This window comes from Halichoerus grypus, chromosome 11 (genome assembly GCF_964656455.1).
Source record: "Halichoerus grypus chromosome 11, mHalGry1.hap1.1, whole genome shotgun sequence".
NCBI lineage: Eukaryota > Metazoa > Chordata > Mammalia > Carnivora > Phocidae > Halichoerus > Halichoerus grypus.
Window position 1 is genome coordinate 26,088,666 of NC_135722.1, and position 21,628 is coordinate 26,110,293.

At 37.9% G+C, this 21,628-nt stretch overlaps 1 protein-coding gene across 6 annotated transcripts in view; it reads right to left on the reverse strand.

The window, feature by feature from the left end:
• HIPK3 (homeodomain interacting protein kinase 3) overlaps positions 1-21,628 on the reverse strand; it is a 93,048-nt gene that overhangs the window by 48,751 nt on the left and 22,669 nt on the right. For all 6 annotated transcript variants that reach the window (XM_036107269.2, XM_078058227.1, XM_078058232.1 and 3 more), the window contains exon 2: positions 11,960-13,058. In XM_036107269.2, coding sequence (XP_035963162.2) covers positions 11,960-13,056 — 1,097 coding nt within the window. In that variant the 5' untranslated portion in view covers positions 13,057-13,058. The remainder of the gene's footprint in view (positions 1-11,959; positions 13,059-21,628) is intronic.

Below are 21,628 nucleotides of genomic sequence, written 5' to 3' on the forward strand. Positions count from 1 at the left end.
ATGAGATATTTAAAGCAGTCAAATTTATAGAAACAAAAAGCAGAATGGTGGTGACTGGGGATGGGGAAAGGGGAAAAAAGGGAGCGGTTTAATGGGTACAGATTTTCAAAGGTACAAGATGAAAAAGTTCTAGAGATTTGTTTTACAACAATGTGTACATCCTTAATACTAATGAACTGCATCCTTAAAAATGTTTAAGATGATAGATATTACGTTATGCTTTTTCACAATAAAAAAATGGAAAAAAATTCTATATTAAAAGTAATTTTGGCCACCAAACTGATAGCTCAAGATGATAGTACAGTTTACAAATTATTCCAATTTGTTCTTCTAATACAGGGAGCAGAACGGACAAAAGTTTTCAGAAGAAATATGTAAAGAAAGGGGTTAGTAAGTATAAAAATGCTCTAATATTATATAGCAATTTTTATTTTTTTTTAATTTTTTTAAGATTTTATTTATTTGACAGAGAGAGACACAGCAAGAGAAGGAACCCAAGCAGGGGGAGTGGGAGAGGGAGAAGCAGGCTTCCCGCTGAGCAGGGAGCTCGACGCGGGGCTTGATCCCAGGACTCTGGGATCATGACCTGAGCCAAAGGCAGACGCTTAATGACTGAGCCACCCAGGTGCCCCTATACAGCAATTTTTAGAAAGATAATTAATATTCCTTTCTAAATATTAACAAATATTAATATATCTAAAATTGTAATTTGATGAAATAATTTCAAAACAAAGTGTAAAAGGATGTTTTTCTTGATTCCCATTAATAATCAAGATTTCCATTTTTCACCTATTAGAAATAACAGATTGCCTAAAACTAAGTAAAAAACAGGGCACCCGGGTGGCTCAGTTGGTTGAGCATCCAACTTTTGATTTCGGCTCAGGTCATGATCTTAGGGTCCTGGGATCAAGCCCCACGTCGGGCTCTGCACTGAGCGTGGAGCTTGCTTAAGATTCTCTCCCCCTCTACCCCTTCCCCATACTCTCAAAAAAAAAAAACCCACACAATGCTCCACCCTCCCCCTCTCAAAAAAAAAAAAAACCCCACAATGCTCTTATCACATTAAAAAATCAGTAATTCCCTAATACCATCTAACATTCAAATTTTCTCTATTGCCTTATAACTGCCTCTTTACAGTTAATCTGTTCAATTAGTATCTAAATGAGTTCACACATGAAGATTCTATTTAACAGTTTCACAGAATAATCTACAGAAACTTACATTGGAAAAAAAAAAGGCCACAGGTATAGAATTAAACAAAAGCAAACTGCAAAACAGAATGTAATCTGTGAGCCTATTTTTATTTAAATTTTTTTTTAAGATTTTATTTATTCATTTGTTGGGGGGGGTGGAGAGCACAAGGCAGAGAGAGCAGCAGGCTCCCCGCTGAGCAAGGAGCCCAATGCATGATCCATGGATCATGACCTGAGCTGAAGGCAGATGCTTAACCGACTGAGCCACCCAGGCACCTTAAATGTTTATCTTAATAAATGATAAAGTAGTCATTTTTAGAAGATAAATGCTACCATGATTTGGAGGAATTATAAAACAAATCAGCCTGAAATACTTCAACTGTAAAAACAAAATGTGATTTAGCTTAAAGAAATGTCAAAGTCTACATTTCACTTCCTCTGTTTCAGGTAGTCAGTCATGTCTAAAATACCAGTAATGGAGAGTTTTCCAGGTTCCTTTGTTTTTCTTGTTTGTTTTTGTTTGGTTTTAATGTGGAGTTTTAACACACGGTGTTAAATATATATTTAGATACAGATATCCATAGAAGTCAGGTGCATGTCTAAATTCATATACAATTTAAGTCAACAAATATCAACCATAACAAAGCATCTTCCCCTAGGAGGGGGAGTATCCTAGTAGAAAAAGCACAATCCACTGCCACACTAATACCAATCAATCCATTTCTTTCCACGGCCACCATGTCCTCTCTGTGGATTACCTTAATGCCTCTTTCCTAATGGTTTTCCTACTCCTACTCTCATTCTGGTCCTCTTCCCTCTCCAAATAGCAGCCAGAATGATTAAAACATAAACCATAGCAGCTACTCTCCAACCTCAAATCACAACCCTACATTATCCATTCCACTATGCCTAAGTCTCACTGGCAGGCTTTCAGATTCTTTATCAAACTCTTTCCAACCTCAGAACCTCCACACAGGCTCTTTCTTTGCCCACAGTTCTCATTCCATCCATTCTGGTTGGTGGTCTCCCTTCGGGCCCCAGTTTAATATATCGTGTCCTTAGAGATTTTTCTCTATCCACCCAATCTAAAGCCCCTACAATTGATTAGCTACTTGAAAAAAAGAAAAAAAATTAGATCCACACCTCACACCAATTGTAATAAACTTAAAATAGAGATCTAAATATTTAAAATGTAATTCAGTAAGTACTAGAAGGAAACAAGGTGAATGCCTCTTTGAACTCAGCTAGGGAAAGGCTTTCTAAGTATGACTTAAAATCCAGAGGCAATGAAAGAGAAGACTGATAAAACTGACCACACTCAGGGGGTGCCTGGGTGGTTCACTCAGCTAAGCATCCAATTTCGACTCAGATCATGATCTCAAGGTCATGAGATCGAACCCAGCATGGCTCTATGCTGAGCGTGGAGCCTGCTTAAGATTCTTTCTCTCTCCCTCTCCTTCTGCCCCTTCACCCACCGCCACAAACTCACACTCTCAAAAAAAAAGACCACACACAAAAAACTTTTTACAAGGCAAATAAAACCACAAAAAGTCAAAATGAAAAAAAAATTCAACATATATGACAAATGAAGGGCTAACACCCATATATATAAGAGATCTCTAAAACTGATGGACAAAAGACCAAACTCTTAATAGAAAAATGGGCAAAAGACATGAACAGGAAATTCACATTTATACACACAATTTTTTTTTATAAAGATTCGTTTATTTATTTATTTTAGAGAGCATACACTCAAGCAGGGGGAGGGGCAGAGGGAGAGAAAGAAGGAGAGAAGCAGACTCCCCACTGAGCAGGGAGTCCAACACAGGGCTCAATCTTGTGACTCTGAGATCATGAGCTGAGCTGAAATCAAGAGTCAGATGCTGGGGCGCCTGGGTGGCTCAGTTGTTAAGCGTCTGCCTTCGGCTCAGGTCATGATCGCAGGGTCCTGGGATCGAGCCCTGCATCGGGCTCCCTGCTTGGCGGGAGGCCTGCTTCTCCCTCTCCCACTCCCCCTGCTTGTGTTCCCTCTCTCGCTGTGTCTCTCTCTGTCAAATAAATTAATAAAATCTTAAAAAAAAAAAAAAAAAGAGTCAGATGCTTAACTGAGCCACCCAGGCACCACTCATACAAACAATTTTAAAATGACCCTTAAATATGAGATGTTTAAGTTCACTCATAATGAGACATGTAAAATAAAACTATCACTCATAATGAGACATGTAAAATAAAACTATATAAACAATTTTGCCAATCAATTTTGATTGGCAAACTGTTAAAGAATAACATACTCTGCTGGCAAGGCTCTGGAGAAATAGGCGCTATCGTATTTTGCTGGTGGGAATGCAAACTGGTACAGTTCTGACAGAGAAATTTGGCAATATTTAACAAAACTATATATGCATTTACCTTTTTTTTTTTTTTTAAAGATTTTATTTATTTATTTGAGAGAGAGAGAATGAGAGAGACAGCACATGAGAGGGGGGAGGGTCAGAGGGAGAAGCAGACTCCCTGCCGAGCAGGGAGCCCGATGTGGGACTCGATCCAGGGACTCCAGGATCATGACCTGAGCCGAAGGCAGTCGCCCAACCAACTGAGCCACCCAGGCGCCCTATGCATTTACCTTTTGACTAAATAATCCCACTTCTGAAAATTTACCTTGAAGATACAACTTGAATACAAAAATAGATATGCACAAAAACTATTCTTCGTAACTGTAATTGGGAAACATTATGTCAATAATTAGGAAGGTGGCTGAATAAACTACGGTAATCCACATAATGAAGTACTATTCAGCAATAAAACAGAATGAAAAAGATCTCTATGAATTGACGTGAAGTGATTTCCAGGAAACACTGTTAAGGGACAACAGCCAAGTGCAAACAGATATCTACAGTATGTTACCTTTCCTGTAAGAAGGGAAACTGAGAAAATAAACATTTATCTGTTTATATACCCCTCGCCAAACACACAGATACACATACACACACACACACGCACACACACACACACACACCACACGAAGAATAAAAGAAAAACTAATGATAATGGTTACTAAAAGGGGTTAGGGAGGAATGAGGTAGGAAGGATGGTGAGGAGGAGAGAGTGTGACATTTCTGATGGTTTTAGCATGCTTCTAATTTATAGACCCACATTAATGTTTCACATAGTCAAACAAACAAAGACACGGATGGGCCCAAAATGAAACACGAAGAAATGAACTTAAATATATTTCAAATAAATAACATAATCACACTTGAAGGTGGAGGTTTGGAGAAGAACCTAAGTAACTTAAAACACAGTGTTTTGACTACCTGCTCCAAGTCTATGGCTAAAGAATAAAAGAACTGTATTAAAGAACTGTAAATAAATGTTGTACTCTAGTTAGTAAATTAGCAATGGTATGGGTAGCAATTCCAAAACTACATTAAATGTATTCTAGAATTGAGCTAATAAGTAACATATGGTGGATAAAGAGAGCCAAGTTTCCTGGTATCATAAAAGGGATTATAAAGGAAGGAAGGACAGAACGAACTCTGAGGTGTCAGAACTGGACAGAGGAGTATGAATTCATGGTTTTAATATATAAACAGATAGATAGAGAATTACATAAACACCACACACACATGCATTTTCTAGCTTTGCCACTCAAAGGGTCTAAAAGCAGTAACACCTTAGTACCAATGAGCACATCTGCCACTAGCATCCATCTTGTTCTCTAAACACCATTCTCCAATAAAAGGAACCAGAGCTCCTTAGAGAAATAGCCAGTAACAGAGATGGGGAAGGAAGGTACAAAGTCAGTCTGGAACATCTTGTGGTACCAGAAAGTAAGCACTCAAGGGAGGATGGGGCCATGGCAAAGGGACAGAAACAAGCTTAAAGTGGCTCCCGCTGGCCAGTTTAGGACAATTATTCAATAAAACAAATAATAATGAGTAACATTATAACCCAATGAATATGAATCCATGAGCCCATACAGAAACAAAAGACTAAGTAAAGGAAAATTCTTCCTTATGAAAGAATTCCTTATACAGGAATGATAGAATTAGAAAATCATCATTTCACAACCCCATAGTTGTAATTGTTTAAGGCCATATTCACCAAGAGAGGCTAAAACTGGTTTGTGAAAGTAAGATGAGAAAGCAGTACACTCTCAAAGTTCCTTTTCACAAGATACTTATTAATTACAAAGAAAAAAAAACCTTACAGTGGAAAAATCTGGCAGTCACGACCTCAACAAAGTGATCAAAGTTAACCAGTAATGGGAAAAAATGACATCATATTCCTCCCAATTATGTGAGAACACAACATCACTTCTGTGCAGTTATTCTAAAAATGCATAACCTGAAAACATCAGACAAACTAAAATTGAGGAGCATTCTACAAAATAACTATCCAGTACTCTTTACAAGTGTCAGGGTTGGGGGGCGCCTGGGTGGCTCAATTGGTTAAGCAACTGCCTTCAGCTCAGGTCATGATCCCAGGGTCCTGGGATCGAGCCCCACATTGGGCTCCCTGCTCGGCCGGAAGCCTGCTTCTCCCTCTACCACTCCCGCTGTTTGTGTTCCTTCTCACGCTGTCTCTCTCTCTGTCAATTAAATAAAAAAAAAAAATTGTCAGGGTTGGGGCACTTGGGTGGCTCAGTCGGTTTAAGTGTCCGACTCTTGATCTCGTCTCAGGTCTTGATCTCAGGGCCCCACATTGGGTTCCACAACTGGGCGTGGAGCCTACTTAAAAAAATGTCAGGTTATGGTGGCGCCTGGGTGGCTCAGTCGTTAAGCGTCTGCCTTCGGCTCAGGTCGTGATCCCAGGGTCCTGGGATCGAGCCCCGCATCGGGCTTCCTGCTCTGCAGGAGGCCTGCTTCTCCCTCTCCCACTGCCCCTGCTTGTGTTCTCTCTCTCGCTGTGTATCTCGCTCTGTCAAATAAATAAAATCTTTAAAAAAAAAAAAAAAAATGTCAGGTTATGAAAGGCAAAGAAAGAACCAAGGAACTACTCCAGATAAGAGACACTAAAGGGACATACATGGTAAATGATACAATGTGTGATATTCAATTGAATTCTGGGGAGGAAAAAGGTCATCAGTGAGGAAATTGGTAAAATCTGAATAAAGTCTATAAATAAGCACTAGTACTGAATTGATTTTAATTTCCTCAAATCAAATAGTATTTTGAGTAGTTCAAACAGTTCATCAAATCAATAATATTGAATTAATGTTAACTGATGATTTTAATCATTGTACTGGGGTTATGCAAGAGAATGTCCTTATGTTTAGGAAATATACACAGAAGTATTTAGAGGTAAGGAGGCCTCATGTCTGAAACTTACTGTCAAACATGCAAGAAAAAATATCGTGTGTGTCTGTGTGTACATAGAGAAAGAATGAGTGATAAAACTAGGGTGGTAAAATGTTTAAATTTGAAACATTTGGAGAATCCTGGTGAAAGGCATACAGGAATTCTCTGTAGTATCCTTGCAAATTTTCTGTATGTCTAAAATTATTTCAAAGCAAAAGTTAAAAAACAGAAACAAAAAAAGTAGGTATGCTGTTGTTCTCTCTCCCTGTTCATTTTCATCAGAGTACTACTTTACCTTTTTGGTTATCTACCCAATAGACTGAAAACACCATAATGGTAAGGTCTGCATTTCTGCTCCTCAATGAATAACCAGCACCCAGCAAAATACTTTACACTTTATATGCACTAAATATCCTGAATGAAAGACTTAATTGTGGATTATTTTATAGTTTTCTATTCATGTATCTTTCCATTGATAAAATTTTAAAAGATCTCCATTAAATGAATGGATACACAAAATGTGATGTAGCTATACAATGGAATACTAGGTAGCAACAGAAAGAAATGAATTACTAATAACATGCTACAGCATGAACCTTGAAAATATTATGCTACATGAAAGAAAAAGTCAAAAAGGACCACACATTGTATGAATACATTTATATGAAATGCTCAGAATGTACAAATCTATAGAGATAGAAAGTAGATTTTTGTTTGCCTAAGGCTTGGAGAATGGGAGAGTGGGGAAAGATGGCTAGAGGATACAGTAAAGGGGTTTCTGCTGGGGGTCAGGAAAATATTCTAAAATTGTGATGATGATGCACAACTGTGAATATACTAAAAACCACTGAACTGTAAAATAATCTGTATCTGTGGCCACAATGTATGGCACTGAAAATCACTTCACTGCAGACTTTGGAAACTTCTATTAAAACTTCTTTTTTTTTTTTTTAAGATTTTATTTTCTTATTTGTCTGGGGGTGGGGGGGTGGGGAGAGAGCACAAGCAAGGGGAGCAGCAGGCAGTGGGAGAAGGAGGCTCCACGGAGCAAGGAGTCCGATGTGGGACTGGATCCCAGGACCCTGAGATCATAACCTGAGTCAAAGGCAGACACTTAAAACACTGAGCCACCCAGGCATCCCTTCTATTAAAATTTCTGTTAGAACAAGGGGCACCTAAGTGGTTCAGTCGGTTAAGCATCCGACTCTTGATTTCAGCTCAGATCATGATCTCAGGAGTGGTGGGATCGAGCCCCATGGCAGGCTCTGTACTCAGCAGGGGGTCTGCTTAAGATTCTCTCCCTCTGTCCCTCCCCACATTTGCACACACTCTCTCTAAAATAAATAAATAAAATCTTTAAAAACAAAAAAAATTCTGTTAAAACAAAACCCAGCTGACAACCTTTTGCCTAATAAGGATTCCCCCAAAAAATAACTATTCCGTAATACAGAGAAGACACTGTCAGCAATTTCAGCCAATACTGAATTTTTTTGGGTAAGGGTGATTTAGAGAGAGAACTTTAATACTAGTCAATCCTAACTCCTTCTCTACTCTCAAGGCTCATTCCAGGGTTATTTCTCACCAGAAGCCTTCTTTCAACCCTCAAATGAGGCTAAGTGCTCTCCTCTGTGTTCCCATAGCACCCTGTACACACCTTACCCTAGGACTTCTTAAGACAAACGATTTTTCTCCTCCATTAAATGATGAAATCATGTTTTCTCTGTATCCCTAGCACAGTGCCAGCACACAAAAAGAACTCAACAAAAATTGAGTTAAATTTGCAGTGTGAATTTGGACCTGTTTGACTTTTATAAGCCTGTTTTCTACTTAATTCTACCAATTGTGTTACCTGACTCAGGGGGGAGACATGAGAAACAAACTAGGAAATATACATAAAAGCACTTGGAAAAAAACCTAGTATACATACACAGTCTTCTATTATTACAGAGTACCCTATTTAAAGTCCTGGTTATCATTGTATGGGTCATTCTATGTATCTTAATTTTGTTACAGGAACTTTGTCTTTGATACTTCGGCATAAAGGGATGGGAATACGCTAAACAAAAACTGATAAGCCTAAATTAATTATCATTACACACCATTCTGTCAACTATTACAGGCAAAATAGGAAGCATTTTTTACCTCAACAACAATTAATGCTAAATTACTCAGTAAACTTGCAATAAATACAACTGCTTTTCAGGTTACTTTACAGCCCACTTTCCTGTCTCTGTGTACTGAAATGACTCAAACCACAGGCTAGAATTCTACATTTAAAAGAAAAGGAAAATATTCGTGAACTGAATGTTGTCACCACACCTCAAAACACAGCACCTTCTGCTGCTAAACCCTTTTATGCATTCAAGAGCCCAGCGTGTTCTTGACAGAAACCATCCTCACGCAGCTGAATTTAGAACATGCTGACCTTGAGCAAATCAATGCCCTTAGCATGTACTTCTGGCTTATATCACTGCAAGAGGTTAGACAGCCTCACCATCTATAGTAGTCAACAATTTCTGGCCACTGTCCCCTGTCTATTTTAAGATATCCCTACTACATTTCTGTGTTGCACAGTTCAATAGAGTAACACACGAACCTGTGTTTAAACACAAATCGTTTACCCTGGAACTTGGGATGTGTGTGTTCATACTGTGATTAGCTCAAAAATATTTAATTTGGTAAAAGTTTCCACTTCCTGCTTTCAATTTTTAAATACAACATATTTTTAACAAAGAGTTAAAAATCAAGTGTAAGACACTTTTGCTTACTGTCTAATCAAATTTCAAGTAACCTTAGTTAAAAACTCAGCCAAAATTGGTGAACAAATATTGAAAAAGATTAATGGTTACCTGCTATTTTCATGCAAAACTACGCTAGATATTAAAACTACATAATTAAGGACTATAAGACATTTTCACCAGTCTACCTTAATACTTACTCTTAACTCTTGAATCTAATTAACATAAAGTCCTTTTTTAAATGTTTTTACCCAAGCAACATCAACCAAAATGCTACTAGCACGAGCCCTTGTTTACAAATAAGAATCTCATTTTTTCTTCTAAATACAAAATTTGTGTTAGCAATTGCATACCTTGTGAGATTCAGATAAATTATCTACTTGAAATTTATACAGAAAAACAAATTAGAAACTAATTATACTTAGCAATTATTCATAGATTTTTTTTCATTCCCAACAGACGCTAATATTTGTGCAAAGGCCTAATACTAGAAATCAACATCATAAAATATTTAGCATTTCAGATTGCTTTTTAAAGGATTTCCTTTACTCTCTTGAAACATTTAATAAATGTTTAATAAATGTTCTCAAGTATAAAAAATAAAGTGTTTTTGTTTTTGTTTTTACTCTCATCCAAAAAATTTCAAATAAAGAGAAGGACTCTAGGTATCACACGGAGCTAAATCTGATACACAGTATAATGCAGGACCCAAATAAAATGAAGTCATTTACTAACAAGTGAACTAAATATAGAGCCCAAGCAGCTGGAGCCTGGGGGTTTATATAATATGCTAGCTGACAACTAAAAGCTCTTAAGACAGAATCCATAGAGCACAAAGGGAAGGAAAAAAACACTATTCTTCTCATGCTGTTAAATAAGATTTTAAAATAATTTTTCTGGAAAAAAAATGAACTAAAAGCTAATCCTGTATTTCATTACATTAAAAAAAATCTGTCAGGAGTACAGAGGATCAAATAAATGTAATTATAGGATATATTAAATAGGAATTACTACTCTAACACAATTATCTTTTTTTTTTTTTTTTTTTTTGAGAGAGAGAATGAGTGGTGGAAAGGGTCAGAGGGAGAGAGAGAGAAGCAGACTCCCTGCTGAGCAGGAAGCCCGATGCGGGGCTCAATCCCAGGACCTGGGAGATCATGACCTGAGCCGAAGGCAGACGCTTAACCAACTGCGCCACCCAGGTGCCCCTACAATATCTTGTAAACCATTTAAAAGGAACAGTATCTAGCACTCTAGTACTAAAAATCTTACAATCAGGAATATACTAAAGAATAAATTAGGCTATGTTCCTAATTTCTAATACATATTTTAATAAATTATCACTAACTGACATAAATATGGGACTCCTAATGACCTACCGATGGCAAGGCCTATATTTGGAGTTGGTTTTTGTAGTGGCTTATTAATTTCTCCTAGATCTTGTCCTGGATACTAAGGCACGTATTTGCAAGAAACTAATCAGGATGAGAGGTTAGTACAAAGGTAGATACAACCAGAAAATAGGGGCGCCTGGGTGGCTCAGTCAGTTGAACATCTGACTCTGGATTTTGGCTCAGGTTACAATCTCAGGGTCCTGGGATTGAGCCCCACCCCACTTCTGACTCCAGGTTGGGCACAGATTGGCTTGTCTCTCTCCTCTACCCACCCCCCCCCCGGCCCCCGCTCATGCTCACTAGTGCTCGCTCTGACGCCCGCACTCTTTCTCTCTCTTCTCTAAAAATAAGTAAATACATCTTCGGGGGGGGGAGGGGAAACAGAAAATAACTACCCCTTGCTGGGTCTAAATTTATAATCCTCACATTCTAACAATTCCCAGCAATAAACTGCATGTATCTGTCTATTCACTAACTTCTTAATGGCCAATACTGGCAGCTCCTGTATTTGCCCACTGTGCTGGGGCTCTAGAGTTCACCAAGACCACAAATTCATTCTCGCTGAAATGAAAACAATTTCTCAAAATGATAAAAACATGAATCCAAAACCATTTTACCTACTCAAGAAGATATTTTTGAATCTTGGTAATCATTAGCCCTTAAGACTACCTAGCATTATAGTAATCATGACACTACAGCACTTTATCAATATTTACATGGAAATTATTTTCTTCTTTAAACCCGTAACACCAACACCAAAATAGCACTACCCATAACATATAGATAGAAAGAATATTCAAACTTGTTTTGGAAAAGTCTCCTGAACATTTATGGCAGCCAGGGAAGTGTGTCTGAATCTTCTGAATCTTAAAATTGCTAATCAGGATAACTTTTTGAATTCTCATATATAACTTTTCTAAGTAGCCGGTTACAACTAATTGTCCTTAATAAACTAGTTCTTTGGTTACATCTAATTGTCCTTAATAAACTAGTTCTTTTTTAAGTGCTGAAATGCCCAAAGATATATACAAAAATCACTATAAACCTTTCCCAACATTTGAAGACTTCTGTTTGATCGTCGTTAATCTTTCTTTCAGGTCTTCTATTAACAATAAAAATAACCAGTCAAATGTCTTTGGCTTGGAACTGCATAGAGATTCCTATTCTGTTTGCGCAGATTTTATGCCTAAATTTTAAAAATCTTTTTAACACCTCAAACCTAAACTGATCTTGATTTCTTTATCCAAGCTTTTTCACCATGCACACACACAAAATTATTTCATTTAGCCAAAATTCAACATTTACTAAATAGCCAAAAAATTGCCGTCACCTACCTGTAGTACCGAGACTGTAGGTATGTTGAACAAACAGTCTTTGATACATGACTGGCCGACCCAAAGTCTATCACCTTAACCCTGTATGGCTGCCGAACAGGATCCACCAACATAATATTCTCTGGTTTGAGGTCAGCATGAATTAAACCAAGACTTTTCAATTTTTTCAGTGCAGTGGCCACTTGTTGAAGAATGGGTCGAATTACTTTTAGTGGCAGGGGACTGAACTTATTTTGTTTCAGAAAGTCATACAAGTTTTGTTCCAGCATCTCAAAGACTAAACAAGTATGGTTACGGTGCTGAAAGCATTCATAAGCTCGTACAAAGTTATATTCATCAGCATTTTCAGTACTGAGCCTTGCTAATATGCTCACTTCTATTTGACCTTGACGTGCGTAAGAAGGGTGATTCTTCAAAATTTTGATTGCTACAATTTCATTTGTCCCTCTTTTCCAGCATTTGACTACCTGGCCAAAAGTGCCTCGACCAAGAAAATCAAGGACTTCATAAGTATTTTTCAAGGAGCATAAGACTTCATGCTGTACTAACTGATAGTCACCTTCTCCAGTGGTACAATTCTGTTTTGTTCCTGTGGTAGCTGTCACAACCGTCACTGGATTTCCCATGTTGGTTTGCAACATTGCAGGAAGTATGGACAATTCATCGACAATCTGCATTGCGCTGCTATGATTATCCAACTCCTCACTCTTGCGCTTCAATCCACATCGCTGGGGGCCTTCTAGGAAATTCAACCTGTGTCGCCACGCCCCAATCGGAGGTGCCTCCACTTGAGCTTGCTGCGCCTGAGCTGCTATGACCTTTGTAGCACCCGCAGTGTTTTTTAAAACAACAGCACTTGTCTGCAACGAAACGCTGTGTCCTCGAGGTCTGTTAAATGGTATCTTTGTCTGAAAAACACTACCCTTCGTGGGAGGATGAGAATTTCCAACGTTTTTACCATTCACATAGGTCCGTGGATAATTTCTTTCCTGGAATACACAACTGCTTGGCTCTACTTTGAGTTTCTTCACACTACAAAAGGCACTTGACTGAGTTTGATAAACATACGGTGGGTAGACCAAGACTTGTGAGGCCATACCTGAGGGGGAAAAAGGAAAGAAAAAGGACATATTAAACTACAGAAATTTGTTTTTAATTTTAAATCTCATGAAGAAAACTTTCAAGGGTCAAGTCCATAATTTGTAAAAATAATTAAACTCCATTAAGATTTTTTTCCCCTTCAAGAAGGGGAAATATTCAGATATTTCAGTATCTCCATTTTAGCTAATTAGTGCTTCAGCTATTTTGAGTATTGCATAAAAGGCTGGGAATAAAGAGTTGAGTGCATTCATTTAATCAAAAAATATTTACCAAGCAGCTGCAATCACCAGGATATGCCCTAGGAACTGTAACAACCATTTTTCCCCCAAAAGGAAAAGTACAGATCCCTAAACTATACATATTTGGCAAATGTAAAGCATTCCATCACCAAATTATCATTTATGAACCAATGACAATGCAAGAAAATATCCATTACATAACTACAGTCACATTCGTTGAATCTAAAGCTCAAGAACAGCCTCAGGAAAAATAATCAACTATAAAATTAAGTATAGAAGCCAGATGTAGGTCCCTTTGCATGATATTCTCTTAATGTCTTTTTCCACATCCACCCTTGTACACTTAAGCAGACTTCTTTACATTCAGATCAACATGTGAATACCTTCTGGCTGAAGATTTTCCCGGGACACACACTGGCCACTCACCCTCTAGGCAAGAGTTGGGCATTCAGTGCTCTCATAAAAACTTCTAAGTTCTTCTAATTAGCATTCATGACATGACATTACATTACATTGTAATTGTCAGTGTATCCATCAGTCTTCCACACTAGATCCGAAACAAAGTTCCCAGGATATAGAGTCAGTGTTCAAGAAATGTGAGCAGTTCAGACTGATTTGAAAGGATTTCCATTCTTTGCAATTTAAAAATCTGTATTGTATTAACTGGGCAATCTCCTACTGTTTTAACAAATCAAACATCAATTCTCCAATTCAAAAACAACAGGTTGCCATCATAATATGTAATATATATAATATTTAAAACAATGAGTCACCACCTACTGAAGGACTTACTACGCAAAGCATTTTAATAAATGCCTAATTTGTAATATTTTATTTTTTTTAAAGATTTTATTTATTTGAGAGAAAGAAAGAGAGAGAGCACTAGCAGAGAGAGGGGCAGAGGGAGAAGCAGACTCCCCACTGAGCAGGGAGCCCAACATGGGGCTTGATCCCAGGACCCGAAGATCATGACCTGAGCTGAAGACAGATGCTTAACCAACAAGTCACCCAGGCACCCCTGGATTATTTTATTTAGTCATATTAATATCTTCCCAATTTGCTGTTAAGAAAACTAAAAACTCAAAGGAACTAGGTAACTGGCCAAGGTCACATAGCTGGGGTATAGTAAAAGAACAGGAAAATACATTGCCCTTCAGATAAAAGGCATAAATTTATGCCTCCTTCAACTTCCTAAACATTTTTCTTTCTTTTTTTTTTTTAAGCTTTTATTTTTAAGTAATCTCTACACCCAACACAGGGCTCGAACTCATAACCCCCAGATCAAAAGTCACATGCTCTACCGACTGAGCCAACCAGGCACATCCTAAACATTTCTTGTTAACCACCTACCACATTCCTAAGCTGACCTGGCTCTGGTAAGAAATGAGCAATAAAACCTTATTAGACAAATTAAGATTTGATGTTCAATATGTAAGAGAAAATCATAAATTAAAATCCTGGAGTTCTAAACCATTTCAACCAGCATCAGAAGAGGTTTCAATTTATCTCCACCAACTTATCTCCTTTTAATGAAGCAAAGCCACACTGAAAACTCCTTCTAACCATACCGAACCCATCTGCTAATTCACTTAACACTGTTTGTGAGGATCCCCAACCTTATCTTCAATAATTTCGCATTATCATGATTCTCATTTCAAACCACTTCTGCGACCCACACCCACAGAAATAGACTCAGAGAGACAGATGATGAAACTCACAGATAAAAATTTTGAAAACTGTGATTATAAACATACTTGTGGATTTAAAGAAAAGCTTGAACATAAATAGGAGAGACATGAAAAGCATTTTTTAAAATGGAACCGGTGAGGGGCGCCTGGGTGGCTCAGTCGTTACGTGTCTGCCTTCGGCTCAGGTCATGAACCCAGGGTCCTGGGATCGAGCCCGGCATCGGGCTCCCTGCTCCGCGGGAAGCCTGCTTCTCCCTCTCCCACTCCCCCTGCTTGTGTTCCCTCTCTCGCTGTGTCCCTCTCTGTCAAATAAATAAATAAAATCTTTAAAAAAAAATAAAAAATAAAAAATAAAATAAAATGGAACCGGTGAGGGACGCCTGGGTGGTTCAGTCGGTTAAGCGTCTGCCTTTGGCTCAGGTCATGATCCCAGGGTCCTGGGATCGAGTTCCACATCGGGCTCCTTGCTCAGCAGGGAGCCTGCTTCTCCCTCTGCCTGCTGCTTCCCCTGCTATGCTTTCTCTCTCTCTCCCTCTCTCTCTGACAAATAAATAAATTTAAAAAATAAATAAATAAATAAAATGGAACCGGTGAGCCCGGGAAACCATACATACCATACACAGACGGTAAAAAAGCAATTTGGCAATGTCTAACAAAACTGACATACAATCCAGGCAACTCAGATAGTAAAAGAATATTTATGCAGTCCTGTGTAAAGAAACACAGTACTGGAAATAGCGTAAACACCCATTCGAAAGGCACTGGGTAAACACACCTTGATACACAGACCAACTACAATCTTTAAAAAGAATGAAAACAGTGATACCCGGGTGGCTCAGTAGGTTGAGCAACCCACTCTTGGTTTTGGCTCAGGCCATGATCTCAGGGTCATGAGATCGAGCCTGCATGGGGCTCTGTGCTCAGCGGGGAGTTGCCTTGAGATTCTCTCCCCCCACCGCCCCTCCCCTGACTTGTGTGCCTGTAGGCACTAACGCACTCTCTCCCCCCCCCACCTTTCGCTCTCTAAAATAAATAAATAAATCTTAAAAAAAAAAAAAAAAGAATGAAAACAATCTGCCCTGTTATGGACTGATTCCCATATTATTATGTGAAAAAGCAAGATTCAGAAAAATGTGTACTTTACAATAGATATTACCATGTGTAATAAAAAAGAATTACATATGTATATAATTGCACATACACTGAATATCTGTACACACATAAAGAAACCGTTGGTTTCTTTGTCTCAGAGGAGAGTAACAAGAATACTGGGGGCAATGACAAAAATTTACTTTTCACTGTATATCCTTTTCACCACTTTAATTTTTACTATGTACACGTACTGTTCAAGATATGTTTTTGAATCATCTGAGAAACCTATTAAAATATATAAATTTCATATTTAGAAATGAAACAATACACCTGGGATTCGCTTCAAAATAATAAAGAAGAATAAATGGATGGATATATGAATAAAATGAGATTAGTCATAAATCGTTCATTATAGGACCCTGACAGTAAAAAGGTGTTCTACTTTTGAATATGTTTATTTACATCTTTCCTTAATAAAAAGTTAAATAAGTAAATATATATTTAAAATTCCACCCAGAAAGATTCTGATTCAGTAAGTCTGTGGTGTGATCCAGGCATCTTTATGCGTATAAGCTCTCAAGGCCATTTTGATTCGTACTAACATCTGAGGAAAAAAATGATCTAGTCTGTACAAAAACCCTAACAAATTCAAGTTCTACCAATTCAGGGCCCTCGAGTCTGAAAAAAATCAGGATGAAGTCCTAGGGAACAGAACACAAAGCACTCCTTAGCCAATCCATGCCATTTTATTATTGTCAGAGAGAGAGAGCACAAGCAGAGAGAGCGGCAGGCAGAGGGAGAAGCAGGCTCCCTGCTGAGCAAGGAGCCCGATGCGGGACTCGATCCCAGGACCCTGAGATCATGACCTGAGCTGAAGGCAGACGCTTAACCAACTGAGCCACCCAGGCGTCCCAATCCATGCCATTTTAAATCAAGGTGTTACGTGGATGACAGCTGAGATCCAGATAACTGACCTAGAGATATTTAAGAATCTACTATAATTTCTGAATCCTGCTGTTCTTACCTTTTCTTTCCCAACATGCCAAGCTAGAAGGCACACAATTAAGCCAAGGGCCCCAACCAAGGTCACCTAAAGGAAGCTTAGACAATTACCCCCTCACCAACCACTGTGCTATGTGGGGCCAATCTCAAAGGAGACTTTAGAAAATAAACACAGAAAGGAATGTCACATAACATACACAGTATATAAGAAGGGGATGGGGGAGGTGCTGGAGCTAACGGTTATAAAAGACTACAAGGAAAGAACTCTAAATTACTAATTAACTTAGCCACTGTGACTCCCTGCCATATCCAAGTATTAAGTCTTTCCTTCTACCAGTCCTCCATCAGATAAACTCATGACCTGGTAGAGTTATCTTCTACTTGGAGTTTATGGATCTCATATAGTAAGCAGAGTACAGGAGCTGCTTAAGTCCATGGAGTCCAAAATACTGACTCAGAACAATACTATTATTTCTTATTCTTTTTCATTGCAATTCAAACTATGTTATACCTCTGTAGCTATATTATTCATGACTTTGTCATTTGCTCTTATCAACTGACTAAGAAATGAAGTTTTGAAATACTACCCCTTTGTAAACTGGGGCTGCCTATAATATATCACTCAGAGGATTGTGAAGACTCCTGTTAGAGCAACCATTAAGCTTCCATTCCTCAAGCTTAATAATCTCAGGTACTTTAACTTTGATTAATAGGCTTTTTATTTTCTAACCCTCTAAAAGACTTTAAGACCCATCTGAATTCTATCCAAATTCTTCACATCCTTTTACAATTACCAAAACAGCAATGTAACCAATACTGACACCCACAAGCATGGGTCTGACTACCACTAGCCATAAAGTTTTCTTCTTTTTCTCCTTTACAGGCTTCCTGAAAAAGGCGGGAGGAAGCAAAACTAGAAATACTTTACTATCTTATATACAATGTATTAGCCAATATGAAAATTGTGAATAATTCTGCCAAACTTATACAAAGCTCATATGTAATTGGGTTCTTCTTTAAAAAAAAAAAAAAAAAGTACTGTGACATCACAAACAGATGAGTAAAGGCAATGATGCCTTGCATTCTCCTTATTCACCTTTCTCCTTCTAGTTGTTCAAACCTCAATTTTTAAATTTTTTAAAAAAATGATGATAAAATATGCATAACACAAAAAGTTACCATTTTGCGTACAGTTCAGTGACATAAGTACATTCGCACTGTTGTGCAACTATCACCACTATCCATCTCCAGAACGTTTTTCCTCTTCCAAAACTGAAACTCTGCCCATTAAACAACTGTCCATTGCCCCCACCCCCAGGCCCTGGCAATCACCATTCTATGCTCTGTAAGAATTTAACTATTTCTAGGTACCCCATATTATGAAACTATACAGTATTTGCTCTTTTATGACTTACTTCACTTAGCATAACGTATTCAAGGTTCATCCATGTTGCAGTATGTGTCAGAATTTCCTTCCTTTTTGAGATTAAATAATATTTCACTGTACAGATATGCCGTATTTTGTATATTCACTCAGCCACCAAAAGATATTTGGGGGCACCTGGCTGACTTAGTGGAGCATGCAACTCTTGATCTTGGGGTTGTGAGTTTGAACTCCACACTGGGTGTACACATTACTTAAAAATAAAATCTTTAAGGGCGCCCAGGTGGCTCAGTTGGTTAAGCATCCAACTCTTGATTTTAGCTCAGTCATGATCTCAGGGTTGTGAGATCAAGCCCCACATCAAGTTCTGTGCTGACTGTGGAGCCTGCTTAATATTCTCTCTCTCTCCCTCTCCCACTACCACTCCCAACTCACATACACATGCTCTCTCTCAAAAAATAAATAAATAAAATCGTCTTTAAAAAAAAGATACTTGGGTTGCTTTCACCTTGTGACTACTGTGAATAATACCGCTATGAACACGGATGTACAAATTTCTCTTCAAGACCCTACTTTCAATTCTTTTGTGTATATACCCACAAGTGGAATTACTGGATTATATGGAAATTCTATTTTTAATCTGAGGAATCACTATACTCTTTTCCATAGCAACTGTATCGTTTTACATTTCAACCAGTAGTGCACAAGGTTACAATTTCTATACATCCTCGCCAGCACTTGTTATTTTTTTCTTCTTTTATATAATAGCCACCCTAATGGGTGGAAGTGGTATCTCACTGTGATTTTTAAATCTAATTCATCAATACTGGCTGTACTAACATCCAGACTTGACATCATCAGTAGCTATAACAAGCAAGCTTTCTATTTTTTCATTTGAGTTCTTGACAAATATTAAACATTACACTTAAAACTAAATTCTATAGAAACCCATATTATTAGCTGGGCATTCCCAAATGACTACTGAATAATCCCAAGCTTTTTCAGACTATCAATGGAAAGTACAGAAATTATTACATTACTAAAAGTATCAAGTTTTTCATAAATATGGAAATGATTAGCATTTCTAAAGATCAACAAGAATAAATGAAAAGAACAAGTAAAATGAAAGACAGAATTTTAAGAAGAATTTTTTTTTTTAAATATAAAGAGAAGCTCAGGGCACTAAAAGATTATCTCATAATAAACAGGGTTAAGAAACCAAAGCATTAAATTTGTAGCCAATATTCTACAATCAAAAAAAAAAAAAAACCAATAGCACTACAACAACCAATTAAAAAAGGCACCTCTATGCAAGTTACCTTAGGGAATATTTTCATTCAATTCAATAAGCAAACAGCTATACTAGATCAAAGTAAACCTTTGATTCTGTTTACATGAAAACCCTGCATTCAGAGTTCTCTTCTGAACACTAATATATATATCCAGGATACATATTAAAATAAGGTAGACACAAGAGCAGTTCATTTTCAAAAGTGAACTTATTACCAAACTCTGTTAAGGGAGACAGACGGAACAGGAAATGAAAAATACAGTTAAGATTGCTTTATCAGGTACAGCGTACCAATGTACCTTTAACCTGATATCCTCAAAACTAACAGAGCTAGAGAATTATCCAATGTGAAAAGAATAATGATAATGTTCTACCCTGTTAATGTAGTACTAAGTTCACTAACAGAATGATGTGTCTTTAGTCAAATTACTAAACATACATTACAGATTATAATAGCCTTTCAGCATGCTATGATCAGCACCAGATACAAAAAGATTTAAAAGCACTATGTAAAAATCATTGACCATACTAAAAAACAAAGAAAATATCCCCACCTACCCCACACAAGCAGTCCCCTACTACACCAAATTCCCATCATTCTTGTCTTTACCTGGATCCAAACATCTCTTCTAGCCTTGTTTCTCTCCCTCATCTCAATTAAACCTCAAGATCTGACCTGCCCTCATCAACACAGTACTTCACATTCTGTCCTCAAAATATTATCCATCTATTCCTACGATCTACCATCTCTTTCTGATTATCTATCTCCCACCACACAGATTCCCAATATCCTTTGCTAAATTCTAGTTTCTCTCCTTCTAGTACAATAGACTCAAAACTAACACTTCTCTTATGTAACACAAAAGGTATTTTTAAAGATGCTTAGCAGCAAATGAATCCAAAATTCTAAATCTGAATTCTCTCAATCTTTTTCCTGACACACTTCAGGTATGATGAACTTCTAAGAAGTGAAACACTTTAGGGGAGGTAGTATTCAAAAGCAAATCTTTTTCAGAAAAGTAAAAGCACTTTAGGGAAGGTGGTCTTCACCAAAGCATTTCTGAGTGCAAATCAATAATTTAGTCATTTCAAGAAAGGAGCTTTGTACATCACTCTAATGACTTTCAACATTGCAAAATGCCTTTTTGAAAATAATAGGGTCAACCTAATTCACCCAGCTAGTGGACCAAAGAAAAATTACACTGTTCTTTTTTTTTTAGATTTTATTTATGCATTTATTTATTTATTTTAGAGAGTGCACATGCACGCACATGCCCTCAGGGGAGGGACGTAGGGAGAGGGAAAAAGAGAATCTTAGGCTCCAGCCCCACTGCAAGGCTGACGCAGGGCTCAATCTCAGGACCCCTGAGATCATGACCTGAGCCAATCATGAGCCAAAGAGAAGAGTCTGTCTCTTAACCAACGGAGTCACCCAGGCACCCCGAAATTACGCTGTTCTTAAACTGCTTTTGCATTCCTCACGAAGTCTGGAACAGAGCTAAGTGAATAAAAGCCTCAAGCTATGCTACGGCCTCACATCATTTCAAACTTTTTTTACAAGACTTTTTTTTTAAGTAATCTCTACACCCAACATGGGGCTCGAACTCACAACCCCAAGATCAAGAGTCGCACGCTCCACCAACTAAGCCAGCCAGGCGCCCTTCAAGTTTATCTTTTTTTTTTTTTTTTAAAGATTTTTATTTATTTATTCATGAGAGACAGAGAGAGAGAGAGAGAGAGGGGCAGAGGGAGAAGCAGGCTCCCAAGGAGCAGGGAGCCCGATGCGGAACTCGATCCCAGGACCCTGGGATCATGACCTGAGCCGAAGGCAGACGCTTAACCATCTGAGCCACCCAGGCGCCCTCAAGTTTA